The sequence below is a fragment of the Zeugodacus cucurbitae genome, chromosome 6 (assembly GCF_028554725.1).
Source record: "Zeugodacus cucurbitae isolate PBARC_wt_2022May chromosome 6, idZeuCucr1.2, whole genome shotgun sequence".
NCBI lineage: Eukaryota > Metazoa > Arthropoda > Insecta > Diptera > Tephritidae > Zeugodacus > Zeugodacus cucurbitae.
The window spans coordinates 58,062,370-58,077,138 of record NC_071671.1 but is presented as its reverse complement, the minus strand read 5'-3'; the positions used below and the strand labels follow the sequence as shown (position 1 = coordinate 58,077,138).

At 28.6% G+C, this 14,769-nt stretch overlaps 2 protein-coding genes across 10 annotated transcripts in view; one reads left to right on the top strand and one right to left on the bottom strand.

Moving 5' to 3' along the window:
- The window catches only part of LOC105217174 (sodium/potassium-transporting ATPase subunit beta-1-interacting protein), a 145,467-nt gene that overhangs the window by 13,966 nt on the left and 116,732 nt on the right, over positions 1–14,769 (bottom strand). For all 9 annotated transcript variants that reach the window (XM_054234126.1, XM_054234123.1, XM_054234124.1 and 6 more), the window contains 3 exons: positions 13,462–13,542; positions 12,597–12,794; positions 12,420–12,480 (listed from right to left, as the gene is read on the bottom strand). In XM_054234126.1, the coding sequence (XP_054090101.1) occupies positions 12,420–12,480; positions 12,597–12,794; positions 13,462–13,542 (340 nt within the window). The remainder of the gene's footprint in view (positions 1–12,419; positions 12,481–12,596; positions 12,795–13,461; positions 13,543–14,769) is intronic.
- The window catches only part of LOC128922696 (uncharacterized), a 217,850-nt gene that overhangs the window by 201,117 nt on the left and 1,964 nt on the right, over positions 1–14,769 (top strand). The gene's annotated exons all lie outside the window — the stretch shown is intronic.

Genomic DNA, 14,769 nt, shown 5'->3' with positions numbered 1-14,769 from the left:
TTTGTATTTTTTTTTTATACTAAAAAGAAATTTTGCATATTTAATTCAAAAATAATTATACAAATACAAATTTACAACAAAATTAACAGTTTCTCATTTGTGGGCTTGCACAAAAAAATAAATAAAAATTATAATTATAAAATTTTGATGATGTTTGTTAAGTTGTGTGATTGATTTCGTTTTCGATATATTTTTTTTCATTTTCTCTTTTTTTTTTTGTTTTTGTAATGTTTGTGAATATGTGGCAATGTGTTTGGTTATTTTGTATAGTCGATAATAATGATGTTCATATGTATAATAGTACTTTACATATATACGAGTAAATAGTTACATGTAGTTATGCTTGAGGGACATTCAATAGATTTACAACATACATACATACATACGTACATAATTACAAATACACACATATATAAATGTATAAATGACAAATTTGCGTTTGGGAAATAATATCATTTCATAATTGTAAAGTTTAATTTTAATTGATAAAAATAAATATTTTTTTTCCTTTTTTTAATTTTATACACAAAGCAATTAGTAAGTAGCTTGCAAGAAAATTATGATAATGATGTTGCCCTAAAAGATGAACAAAAATATGTGAAGATGCCTATCGTATCAGAAATTCATTTGAGATTTTCCACTAATAAAACAAATAGAAGTTTCTAAATACTACAGGTACCTCTCAAAGACGGTTGGTGATTGAATTTTAGTGAAATTTCTACTTTTTACTGACGTCATTCTAGCTTTGTATTCAAATTTCCGATCGGTGGTAATAAGTTTTAGGAAAAATTATGTAATTTTGTGGGCTACGAGCCTATTTTTTGTCATACTTAAGTATCTCAAATCATTTCATCTCAATATTTATAGACTTGTCACTACATTTTTATGGGAAGAATGATAGATTATTGGAAAAAATAGGGATAAAGAGGAAAACAGTACTAATTTTTCAAAATTTTAACTTTCCATCATCCATAAAAAAGTTCAAAATACCATCAGGTCCAATCTTATATGGACTGATTCATTTAAAATGTCATTAAGGATTTTTATTTTCCTTATTTCATTTATTTTCTTGGACGATTTTGAGAAAAAAAAGCTGTAGAGCAATATTAAATTATATACAGCATCTCTTTTGGATCATGTTAATCCTATGTGCTTGACGTTTTGATTATGTAGAACCTGTCAAAGGATTCGTAAAAAGATAATATTTTTTACTGATGACCTCACTACTGACGTCATTCTAGCTTTGTATTCAAACTTCCGATCGGTGGTAATAAGTTTTAGGAAAAATTATGTAATTTTGTGGGCTATGAGCCTATTTTTTGTCAGGCTTAAGTATCTCAAATCATTTCATCTCAATATTTATAGACTTGTCACTACATTTTTATGGGAAGAATGATAGATTATTGGAAAAATTAGGAATAAAGAGTAAAAATGTACTAATTTTTTCAAAATTTTAACTTTCCATCATCATCCATAAAAAAATTCAAAATACCATCAGGTCCAATCTTATATGGACTGATTCATTTAAAATGGCATTAAGCTTTTGTATTTTCCTTATTGTATTTATTTTCATTGTAGTATTTTAAGATCGTCGAAAAGTTGTAGAGCAATATTAAATTATATAAAGTACCCCTTATGGATCTAGTCAACCCTATTTGCATGACGACTTGTAGAACCTTGTCAAAGGATTCGTAAAAGATAATATTTTCTACTGATGACCTCAGTACATTAAAAAATATCATTCATTTGTCAAATGATTCAGAAATGAGCCACTGACGCCCGATAAATTTTTAATATATTTCCCCATTAGTTGTTGATAAAGTAGAAAATAGTTACCACTATATTCTCCTTCGTTCTTCCAGGAACTTGAATATTAACTTCAGAGAAAAATTGGATTGGGATTGACATAAAATAATATTTGGTTTGAACGTTATAATAACTTCATGATCATCATGATCTCAAATGATCCCATCATAATCAATCCAATGAGTGGAAGAGTATATACACATATACTATGTTTGAACTCTCAGACAATTCTCAAATTAATGTCAGATACGACCTAATAATCGGACAGAGAGCTATGAGATCATAATAAATCGTATCGAACTGGATGGAAACCAGTAATCAGTGACGAGGCGAGAATTGTATGAGCATATCATTCAATATCACTTTCTATATATACTTTGAAGCTACATACGATTTTATTCGAGGTATTATTGATACATTAGTTTTGCCCAAGAATATTGGATGCCAGCCTTAAAAAAGCGGACGTTAGATTGCATGCTTGCTTTGAATTTCTTCGAGTGTCTCGAACAAAAATTAATTTTATTTAAAGAATCCTGTTGCTCAAACTGAAATTATTATGGAGTATACGAGTACTTGGAAACATCAGTCATGGTCAAAATAGACTCTTCATTGAGATTAAAGGAGCTTATATATATATATAAATATCAGTTCTTACTTCTTATCTGTAGCTATATTATATTCGATGACTTTGACAGTATATCTTTCACTACTTTCTTCACCAATTTGGTGCAAATTCGAAAGACCTTTCGGACGCAAATGAGATCTCTCGTTGTCTCTGTGGGTAAAATATTTCTAATGGTTACGGATTCGAAGATTTGTATAATCCCAGATTAAATTCTTTCTCAGTTCGGCTGCACTCTACTTTAAAAAAAATTTAAACGCAAGGCTTCACACATAAAAACAAAGTGAGCAAACACATTGACATTGACGGATGACATTGAGCACAGACAAATAACAAATGATTTCTTCTATTTTTCAATCAAAAAATATAAACAAAATGTATGTATGCGCAAGCACATGATAACGATGCACATACAAAACGATGATGAATTATATAAGTACATACATACATATATACACCGGAAAAGCAACAAAAAAACAACAATACTGAATGCAACGCTGCGCACTTTTTTGTTGTTGTTGTAGCAAAATGAATGAGTTTCAAATTAAAGTGAAAAGTTGGAAATGTAAGCAAACAAAAAATGATGATGGTAGAGAGAGAGTATGAGACAAAAGGGTGAATTGAGAGCAAGTGAAAGTGGATATACATAAATTTGATGTTGGCAGGCAAACAAAGCAGAAGGGCTTAAAACTAGTTATGGAGGGCGGGACATACATACATATTATATAATATTTACATTTGTAGATATGTATAAATTTTTCAATATAAAAAAAACAAATCTTACTAAGATTTTATGTTGCAGCTTAAATAATACATTAGTGAGATTGTGGTTAGATTAGTAGACCAAGCATTACATATATACATATTTTTATAGAATTTTTTGTATGTGGCGCTTATAAAATGTTTTAGTACGAGGGTGAATTAATTACTTGATGCAGCCGTTGAAACTAAAGCATATATACAGTTTGAAAGTTGATGCATTGTGATGATTTACAACAACACCAAGGCAATGAATCTTATTTATAAATGCATTTTTACTTATTTATCAAACGTGCAGAGCATGCAAGACGCTTAGTCTGGACAGAAAGTTTTCTAATATTTTACTATTTTTTTTTTTATTTAAAATTTTAATTGACCAAGAAGCATCATAATCTATAAAATTATTTAATAATCTAATATTTTCGAAAAAAAATAATTTAAAGTGTTTATTGAAAAATAAAAAATAAAATAAAAATTAAGAATTGAAAATAATTGAAATATTAAAAAAAATAATTTTACTAAAAAAAATAATTTTAAAATTCTAGTGAAAATAAAAAAGATATATTTTTAAAATAAAAAAAAAATAGAGAAGTAAACAAAATTTAAAAGGCTTAAAAATTATTGGCAAAGATAATATTATTTCTTATTATTTTTTTTAAGTTTTTTATTTTTATTTTTTTAGTTAACAATATATGTCAATAAAAAAATAGATAAAAAATTTGAAATTTTTTGTTAAAAAAAATAAAGCATTAAAAAGTTAAAGATATGTTTAAATTTAAAATTTTATTTTATTTTATTTTAATTAATTAATTTTGTTAAAAATAAAAAAAAATAAGAAGCTAAAAAATAAAAAAAAAAACTTCAAAATATTGATAAAAAAATTATTTTACTTCTTAAACAAATAAAAATATGTTCAAAAAAATAATTTTACTAAACAAATGGATCTAAAAATTCTAGTGAAATTTTTTTTTTTTTAACAAAAAAATAAAGAAGTAAAAAATTTAAAACGCTTAAAAATATTGTTCAAAATATTATTTTATATTTTTGTTATTAATTATTTTTTTTTAATTTTTTTTTTATTTTTAGTTAAAATAAAATTAACTAAATTATTAAAATTATAAATATTAAAAATTTTTATTTTTTATTAAAAAAAATTGAGTTAAAAAAATAAAGTACTAAAAAAGATTAAAAATATGTTTAAACTAAATAAATTTTACTAAAAAAATATGTTAATAAAAATTGTAATATTCTAAAAAAAAAAAAATATATTAAAAAATAAGTAAAAGCAATAAATAAATTGAAAAAAAAAATTAAAAATAATTAAAAAAAACTTAAAAACATTATTTTATTTCCTAATCGTTTATTTTTTTTTAGTTTCAATTTCTTTATATATAGAAATAATACTTTTATTTTAATTTTGAAATAATATTTTTTTTTTATGTAATACTAAAATTTTAAAATTTTTCAAATATTATATGAAAATTGTAAAAAAATATTAATTTTCAAGTAAATACTAATTTTTAGTAATAATTTTAATTAATAAAATTGCCTTTTTATTTAAAAAATTAAAGCATAAAATAAATAAATTAAGAAATAATTATTAGTATTTTCTTATTTTTTTTTAATTTTTATAAATTTTCTTTATATTTTTAATTATTAAATTTATTCAAACTAAATACTAACTGTCGCAAACTAAACGCCTCTACAAATGCTTACTATTTATTCACATATTAAATATATAATGACAATGAGTGGGTGAGTAATGTCTTGTGGCAAGAATAAAAATGAAATTAAAAACAAAATGATGAATAAAAGTGAAACCCACAAGCAGTTTTCTTGGTAATCAATTTGATAGACAATTTTAATTAATTACAAAATATTAAAATTAATATGATAAAAGATAAATATTATATTATATTATATTGCAGAAGAAATATTATTTTTTATATAGAATATAATTGCAAGGAGACTACTAAAATTAATAAATTTTAATTTTTTTTTATTAATTTTATTAATTCTTTTTAGTTGTTGGTGTGTTTGGTAGCAGATTTCGACTTTAGCTTTTTGAAATATTACTAGCTTTATAAATACGGAGCTATAAAAAAAGTATTATTTTATTATTTTTCATAAAAAAAAACAAAAAAATAATATAAAAATAATTTTTAATTTTCAAGAAATTGAGTTATAATAAAATTATTATTATTATTATTTTAATTATTTTTCATAATTTTTTTATAATTTTTTTTTATATTTTTTTTTATTTTTTGTAGTTTTTTTTATTAGCGTAGGATTTTTTATATTATTTTAATTTCTTTTTACATTTTTGCTATAAATGCACTAAGAATTTCCATGAGTTCTCGTTTCTCATTCTATTACTCTTTCAGTTCTTCGCTGTTCTTTGACACTGAACCCAACCTCTTAACCAACTCCTTCAAAACTAATGGCTGAGTTGGTAGAAAAAGGATTTTTACAAAGCTACATGTGTATATATGTACATACATCAGTATGCACAGTTATTTTTTATCTCACTTAAAGACACATAATTTGTCACTGCCAATGGCGTGTGACCGTCAGCAAAATAGCAAGTGCTTGCCTCTGAGATTATGAGCGCCTTGCTGGCGGTAATCTTATAAAATTCATATCACTGTTTGCACACTTTTTCACCATGCGTGTGTACAAACACACATACAAATATAGGAGAAGCAGTGTGTGTGGCAAGAGATTTGCATGAAGCTGAACAGCACGCAAGAATCGAGCGAAAGAGCGTGCGCCATAAAGCAGCCATTGGCAGTGAAATGCCAAAAAAGTGCAAACACCAACACAGAAGCATACAAACATACATATGTACATATGTTTTTTTTTTGTAACGACTCGAATGCATGTCAAGGTAGTTGTACATACAAAACAGGGGCAGCATGCTTCCATGCACACCCTTACTTGCAGTTGCAAATTCTTTTTCGATTTTTGTTATATTTTTTCAAATTTTCGTTTACATTTCTTTTTCAATTTTTTCTATTTTCACTTCTTTCTTCACCCACTTTATCGCACCTACACTTTTTTAACTCTTTTTCAAAGTGTGCTTTCTTTTTTAGCTTCGTAATCTTTGACATTTTCCTTTCATGCGTTTTTCACTTCGCTTTCTTCGCATGCATTCGTTGGAAAATTGCGATTTCACTTCCGCCCCTTTGTTTGCCTACAGAAGGCTTAGCCATTCGAGCCATGAGTATGCAAAAGCTTTATAAACATGTGTTCCCTTGTAGGTCTGTATATATGTACATATGTATGTTCATATAGTTTTCCTCTCTTTTGTAGACGTAAATAGCAAGACAATCGTGATGTGAAACCTATGCAGTTCACTTATGAAGCTTATGTGCGTCTTTTTTGTACCGTTAGTGCCTCTAGCTGTAACAGGCGCACAAAAGCTTTGAAGTTGGAACCTGTTCGCTGTTGCGTAACCAAACTACACTATATCCAAGATTATACCTCACTTAATGCTGCTAAGCTATCTCACATATTAATCGATATATGTATACTGAATAAAAAAAATCTTTATATTATTTATATGGATGGAAGTGATTAACCGAGTTTACTCAATTTTGCCATAATGCACATTATTATAATGAAAAGAAACATTCAAAATTTCTTTAGAATAATACTTTAGATATTTATGGAAACTTTCAATAAAAAATCAACCTCAGGAACTGAGTATCCCATATTCGGTATCTGCAGCTTTGAAAAGCTATATTTCATTTTCGAAGTTTTTCAAATGGGCAATGCTACACCTTAATCTCACACAAAAGTTGCCTATTTTCACGTAAATTAATTTGAAATCAAATTTTTTGAAAAAATCGAAATTTTTAAAATTCAGCCTGATCAACACCTTTCATTCAAATTACAATAATATGCTCAAATATTCGAATATCTTTATGAATTTTTTTGCGTTATCAAGCGTATAACTTGTAGTTTTTAAAACTTAAACTTTAAGCATTTGTTTCCTTTCATGAAGTAGTAATAGTATAACTCTTTAGTAATTAAAGTTACTGGACTTAAAATGATAGCAAATAATAGCTGAGAGAACCTACTATAGAAATAAGCAGAGTTTAATTTTTGATACAATTTTTGAAAAACTTGCATAATTTTTATACATTTCACCAAATTTCTGAAAAATTTTATCTTTTTTTTCACTAGTATAAAGTCCAACTTTTACCTCCTGAATAAATTTAATAAAGCTCTCCCCAACTCCACTCAAATTGTAAGTAATCCATACTTCACGAGACCCACCCAAAACATCAACAAACTTAACCTTATCAATCCCATTTAACATGTAACAAAACTAACCTTCAAAGTGTAAATAAACCTCTCTCAAATATCATTGACACCGACCAAAATGTAAACAAAATCCACCCCAAGGTCATTGACCTAGACCCTAATTGTAAGTAAACCATGTGAAAAGTAAGTAAACCTAACCAAAGGTCAATGACCTCGCCCAAAATGTAAACAAACCAATTGCCGCGGTCATTGACCTTTGACAGGGGTTTGTTTACCTTTTTGATCGAGGTCATTGACCTTTGGCCGGGGTTTGTTTACATTTTGGGTAGAGGTCATTGACCTTTGGCCGGGGTTTGTTTCCCTTCTGAGTGAGGTCAATGACCTTGGGGCGGATTTTGTTTACATTTTGGTCAGTGTCAATGATATTTGAGACAGAATTTACACTTTGAAGGTTAGTTTTGTTACATGTTAAAGGGGATTGATAAGGTTAAGTTTGTTGATGTTTTGGGTGGGTCTCGTGAAGTCTGGTTTACTTACAATTTGAGTGGACTTGGGGAGAGCTTTATTAAATTTATTCAAGAGGTAAAAGTTGGACTTTATACTAGTGAAAAAAAATAAAAAAGATACAATTTTTCAGAAATTTGGTGAAATGTATAAAAATGATGAAAATTTTCCAAAATTTTTATCAAAATTAGACTCAGTTTATTTACACAGTAGATTCTCTCAGCTATAATTTGCTATCAGTTTAACTCTTGTAGTTTTAATTTCTACAGAGTTATGGGCAATGAAGAATAGAGATTGAAATTCTTTAAATTCATTACTACTGCACTTTTGACTAATTTCATGAAAGGGAACAAATGTTTAATTTTTAATTGAAAAAAACTACAAGTTATACGCTTGATAACGCTGAAAATTTGGTAAAGAAATTCGAAAATTTGAGCATATCATTGTAATTTGAAAGAAAGGTGTTGGTCAGGCTGAATTTTGAAATTTTCGAATTTTCTCACAATTTTGAATTCAAATTAATCTATGTGAAAATAGCAACTTTTGTTTTTTTTTTGCTTTGTTCTTATTTTTTCATTTAACGCTATTTTGTTTTTATTTGTCATTTATTTGTATATGCTGACATATAAAGTAGGAAATATGTACTAATAAAGGTATAAACCCTAAAATATGGTTATGTTTCTATTTCTATGCACAACACTGTATATGCCTATATGTGGACATATCACGAATTTAATACTGAAACTATGTCGACACAGCCAACACCAAAGGCTTTTAAACGCTATCCAAGTATGTTGCTCATACGCACTGTCCGACCTAAAATTACTCCACACAAGGGTGGTAACTATGTCAGCTGTCATAAGCAAGCGCTATCTACGCAAATATTTAACTAAAATATAATTTAAAAAAAAATATCAAAATTTGATATGACAGGCTTGATGTTTAGGGTCATTAATCTTGAGTTTTTATAGAAAATGCTGTATGTGAATATGCAATTTTTTAATGGTATTTTACACAATTAAAGCATTTTATGGGAAGAAAAATATTTTATAAAAACAACAACTTTTTAATGGAATAATTCCATCATTGGGCAAAACTCTTCATGTGTGTCTCATATAATACATACATACTATAAATGTACTGGTGGAAGAAATTTTTACATGCAATGTGAAGTACTAACATCAAAGATTATCAACAATTTTGTTTTTTTTTTTTCAAAATATCAAGATTTTTTTCTAAGAACTATTTTGTTAAATTATTTATATACCTCCCTAATGTTCGCATATAACGGGTGATTTTTTTGAGGTTAGGATTTTCATGCATTAGTATTTGACAGATCACGTGGGATTTCAGACATGATGTCAAAGAGAAAGATGCTCAGTATGCTTTGACATTTCATCATGAATAGACTTACTAACGAGCAACGCTTGCAAATCATTGAATTTTATTACCAAAATCAGTGTTCGGTTCGAAATGTGTTTCGCGCTTTACGTCCGATTTATGGTCTACATAATCGACCAAGTGAGCAAACAATTAATGCGATTGTGACCAAGTTTCGCACTCAGTTTACTTTATTGGACATTAAACCAACCACACGAATGCGTACAGTGCGTACAGAAGAGAATATTGCGTCTGTTTCTGAGAGTGTGGCTGAAGACCGTGAAATGTCGATTCGTCGCCGTTCGCAGCAATTGGGTTTGTGTTATTCGACCACATGGAAGATTTTACGCAAAGATCTTGGTGTAAAACCGTATAAAATACAGCTCGTGCAAGAACTGAAGCCGAACGATCTGCCACAACGTCGAATTTTCAGTGAATGGGCCCTAGAAAAGTTGGCAGAAAATCCGCTTTTTTATCGACAAATTTTGTTCAGCGATGAGGCTCATTTCTGGTTGAATGGCTACGTAAATAAGCAAAATTGCCGCATTTGGGGTGAAGAGCAACCAGAAGCCGTTCAAGAACTGCCCATGCATCCCGAAAAATGCACTGTTTGGTGTGGTTTGTACGCTGGTGGAATCATTGGACCGTATTTTTTCAAAGATGCTGTTGGACGCAACGTTACGGTGAATGGCGATCGCTATCGTTCGATGCTAACAAACTTTTTGTTGCCAAAAATGGAAGAACTGAACTTGGTTGACATGTGGTTTCAACAAGATGGCGCTACATGCCACACAGCTCGCGATTCTATGGCCATTTTGAGGGAAAACTTCGGAGAACAATTCATCTCAAGAAATGGACCCGTAAGTTGGCCACCAAGATCATGCGATTTAACGCCTTTAGACTATTTTTTGTGGGGCTACGTCAAGTCTAAAGTCTACAGAAATAAGCCAGCAACTATTCCAGCTTTGGAAGACAACATTTCCGAAGAAATTCGGGCTATTCCGGCCGAAATGCTCGAAAAAGTTGCCCAAAATTGGACTTTCCGAATGGACCACCTAAGACGCAGCCGCGGTCAACATTTAAATGAAATTATCTTCAAAAAGTAAATGTCGTGAACCAATCTAACGTTTCAAATAAAGAACCGATGAGATTTTGCAAATTTTATGCGTTTTTTTTTTAAAAAAGTTATCAAGCTCTTAAAAAATCACCCTTTACATACCAACGCCCACTTGAACCACATCTAACACATACAACAGCCACACTCATGCGCCTCGTCAATGTGCCAAGCGCGAGGATAAGTACTGAGACGCACTGTTTGGAGGACTTGCTGACTGCCGGCGAGTGGTGTTTACACAAGTGAACTGCAGGCGCGCAGCGGCGAAACTAGTTCATAGACAACTGTATATGTATGTATAAGCGACTGTATGTTCCATTCATACTTGACATTTTGAGTTGGGTGCGACTGGCTGCAACTGACTGCTGATGAGCATATTTCTGCCCATTTCACTTGAAATTCACCAACCAACAACAACAACAACAGCAATAATACAAACAAAAAATTGCACAAATGTTGTATGAAAAGGCACCGGGCCCGTTGACGGCGAAATGAATGGCAATGTAAATTTCCTTTATATGCTGAGATAGTTAGCTGCCTCCACTTGAATTGATTTGTAAAGCAGCATTTGACTCGACTCGACTGTCACACAAAGAAGAAGGCCATGGAAATGCGTCGCAGGGAAAAATGGCTCGACAAACAAGCGCCAGTCAAGCTAACAACTGATAGCCGCCTCTATGCATACAAATGGGTGTGTGTGTGTGTGGGAGTTGGATTTAACGAGCTTTGTTGTTGTTGTTGTTGTTGGTGGCAATGAAAACGAAAACGAAAATGAGTTTGAAAAACTGTAATTTCTATGCGTTTGACGGTGGTTGAGGAAGCGGATAGTGAAAGTGAAAACTTTCTAGTTTGACACTAATGTCAATATGAAGGTGAGTGCTGTCAATAATGCTGCTGGTGCTTGGTTGGTTGGTGCACACATCACTTCGGGGTTATTATGTTTGTTTTGACAGTGTGGCATTGAGCGAGGGATTTTGCAGCAGCAATTCTCTTCCTCCTTTTGAAAGCACGCAAACAGACATGTGTCATGGAAATGGCGGTACTTTCGTGGAACTGTGAAGTTGAGATGCGTGTACGTACGAGTTTGCCGGAGTCCATTTAAAATGGTTCTAGCTATGTATAATAAATGAAGACTTTACGGATTATTGTAAAAAGAACATTGAATGTTGGAAATCAAATCATTCATGGCTTGTAGAACCATATCGAAAGCTCTTTTCTTAAAGCAGAGCCTTAGAAAACATGGTAAACTATGGACTATTTATGTAAAAGGGATACCAACTGAGAGAGACAAATATTGACACTTCATAACGGTAATAATACAAAAAATCGTTTTATGTAGATGTTAGGTTAATGTTGTCGTTTTTGCATGATTGCCCAAATTAAAATCAAAATTAGCAAGTCTTAATAATTGAAAAAAAAAAATTAAATCGATTATAACGAATTTATCGAAATCGATTTTTATCGATTACCTCGATTTGATATCGATAAAAATAATTTATATCTTACTTTATTGTTTTTGATTTATTGCTCACACTGACATCAAAATTATGAAATTTTAATAATTTGACATTTTTTTAAAACGATTACAACGAATTTATCGAAATCGATTTTTATCGATTTATTATATTTTTTATTTTTTTTTTTTAATTCTCGCCTATAGGTTTAATGATTCTTTGTGTATTTAATTAAAAAAATTGAATACCGTTATTTATTATTTTTAGATGGATTTTTTGTAATTTTTTTAATTTATTTCATTTTTATTTTATAACTGGTGTCATTGTTGTTATTTTTACAGAGTTATTTTTTAAAATTTGATATGAAATACATTTTTATTTTTTCTTTACTTTATATAGTCGAAATCTGCACCAAATTTTATTCACACCTATTAATTAAAAACTTCTACTAAATGTTTTTTATTAAATAAAAAAAAACGATAAATAATAATAAAAAAATGTTTCAACTTACATCTGTCATCTTCATCGAGGAATATGTAACTTATTAATATGGCGCCTAAAATACCAAGTAACTGAAACAAGTGAAATAGGAAATATATTAAATATTAAAATTTCATAAAATTTTTATTATAAACATTAGAAATAATTTATTTATATTTTAGTACTATTATCCAGAATTTCTACTCACCGCTAAAGCGCATTGCACACCCGACTGTACAATCTCCACTATAGTATAATCTAATAAACAATCGTCCACACGTTCCGGACGTATCGGACGAAATGGATCGTCGGAGGTGATATTTACTGGATATGTTGGCTTGCAACCATAACCGTTCACCTCGAACCAGGAGACGCTACCGGTGCCCAAATTGAGCAGATCGCTGTCCTATATGTTGGAAGAAATTACATAAATATGGTAGAAGGAAAAGAAATTATTAAAAAAGTGGGTTATATAAAAGAATTTTTTAAAACAAAATGTGAACCAAAATAATAAAAAAACACAATACATAAATAATATAATATTTTGTAATAAACAAATAATAATTAACAAAAAGTTTAATAATATTGAAATAAAAATTAATATATAAATATTTAATAAAAACAAAAAATAACTTTTTATTTAAATAAAATTAATATTTTTTTATAATTTTTAAATATTAAATTTTCTGTATCTGTTCATTAAAAATTTCCTTTTTAATTTGTATTAATTTGTTATTGGTATTTTTTAATCATCTTTAATATTAAAAAAAAATATTTTTTTTTTTAAATAAAAGTTTTATTAAAAAAAAAATTTATATGTATACAAATATTTTAAAATAATTATTTATATATTAAAAAAATTTTAATAATATATTCAAAAACTAAAAATAAAAAAAAATTGTTTATGAAAAAATATATTCTCATTATAATTTTTCATATCTGTACAATTTTTTCTCTATTTTATATATAATTTTCTTTAATTTTTTTCATATATTTTATAATATTTTTCCTATTCAAATTTTATTTATATTATAAATAATATGAAATGTATGTGTATAATAATTTTAACTTACCCGATCCAATATGCCTACATTCAAATAAAAGCATATGAGAAAAGCATTCCAACCAATCCAAATGAAGCTCCATATTAAATACTGAAATCAGGCGAGAAAATAAAAAAAATATATTTTTATTTATTAGTATATGCTCATATATACGCTTACACTCTAAAATTGTACCGATAATAGTTCAGTGTATCTTATTTTCAAATTCTTATTCAATTTTTTATTCCACTTTTTTCGGTCACCCTATTTAAACCTCATTTAAAACATTAAAAGTGTGTCACTTTGACCAAAAAAGTTGTAGAGCAAAGAAAAAGCAAACAAAATATAATAATAACAACAAAAAGTAACAAAAACAACAAAAATAAATAAAACGTATGACACTTCTTATCTCTGAACAACTAATAAACTTTCGCAATGCAATTGAGAGCTGATTTGCTATCGACGACGCCATGGCGTACGCGTAATCCCCTCTCCAAGCATGGTGAGATTCATAACTGATAAGCTTTATTGTTAGTTTTTTTTTCAATCGAAAAATGTCAATGGCTTGTTGCACTGGCGGATAACAAGTCTTTTTTGTATACTGCCCCTTCGTTTGCATTTTACTTATTTACATACAAGTATTTATATGGAGCGCGAGTACAACTGATTAGATAAGAATAAAAAATTTAGTTAAAATTTGGGGGAACTTTTTGTATACGAAGTTAATGAAATTTATAGTAAGGTAAAACAGCAGTGAGTACATTTGGTGCAACTTTAATGAGGGCAGCGTTGGTGGTAACTATAAACAGTTGTTTAATGAACAAGTGCAGTATATTTATATATGAAATATTATACAAATAATAAGATATAGATATATATAGATACCATCTGTCCGAATTTAGATATAATTATATAAATAACCAAAAATCAACAGAACTCTCATTTGCTATATAGATATATAATATTTTTTTTATATTCAAAAAAATCCTTAAAATTTTAGTGGTTAAATTTCTTCAAAAGAAAGATACTAAAAATTAAATCCACTATTAACACCATATTTGGTATAATTTACATCCGTTGTTCCACAAATTTTAGGATCATTTCATTTTTTGTGCGCTCCTAAATGTAGGCAACATTTTAATTTTGCATATTTTTAGGCGCACAATGGGTAATGGTAATCTTAGTAAGTCTGTAGGTTTGTCAATAACCTTTCAAATGAAATATGTAAATAAATTTAATTTCTCCTCCTCGAAGCTAGGAAAAATACTTTTTTCGAACTAATTTTCGTAAAAAACTATCAAAAAGCATCAATAACCACAGTCCCTGTCGTATTTACTG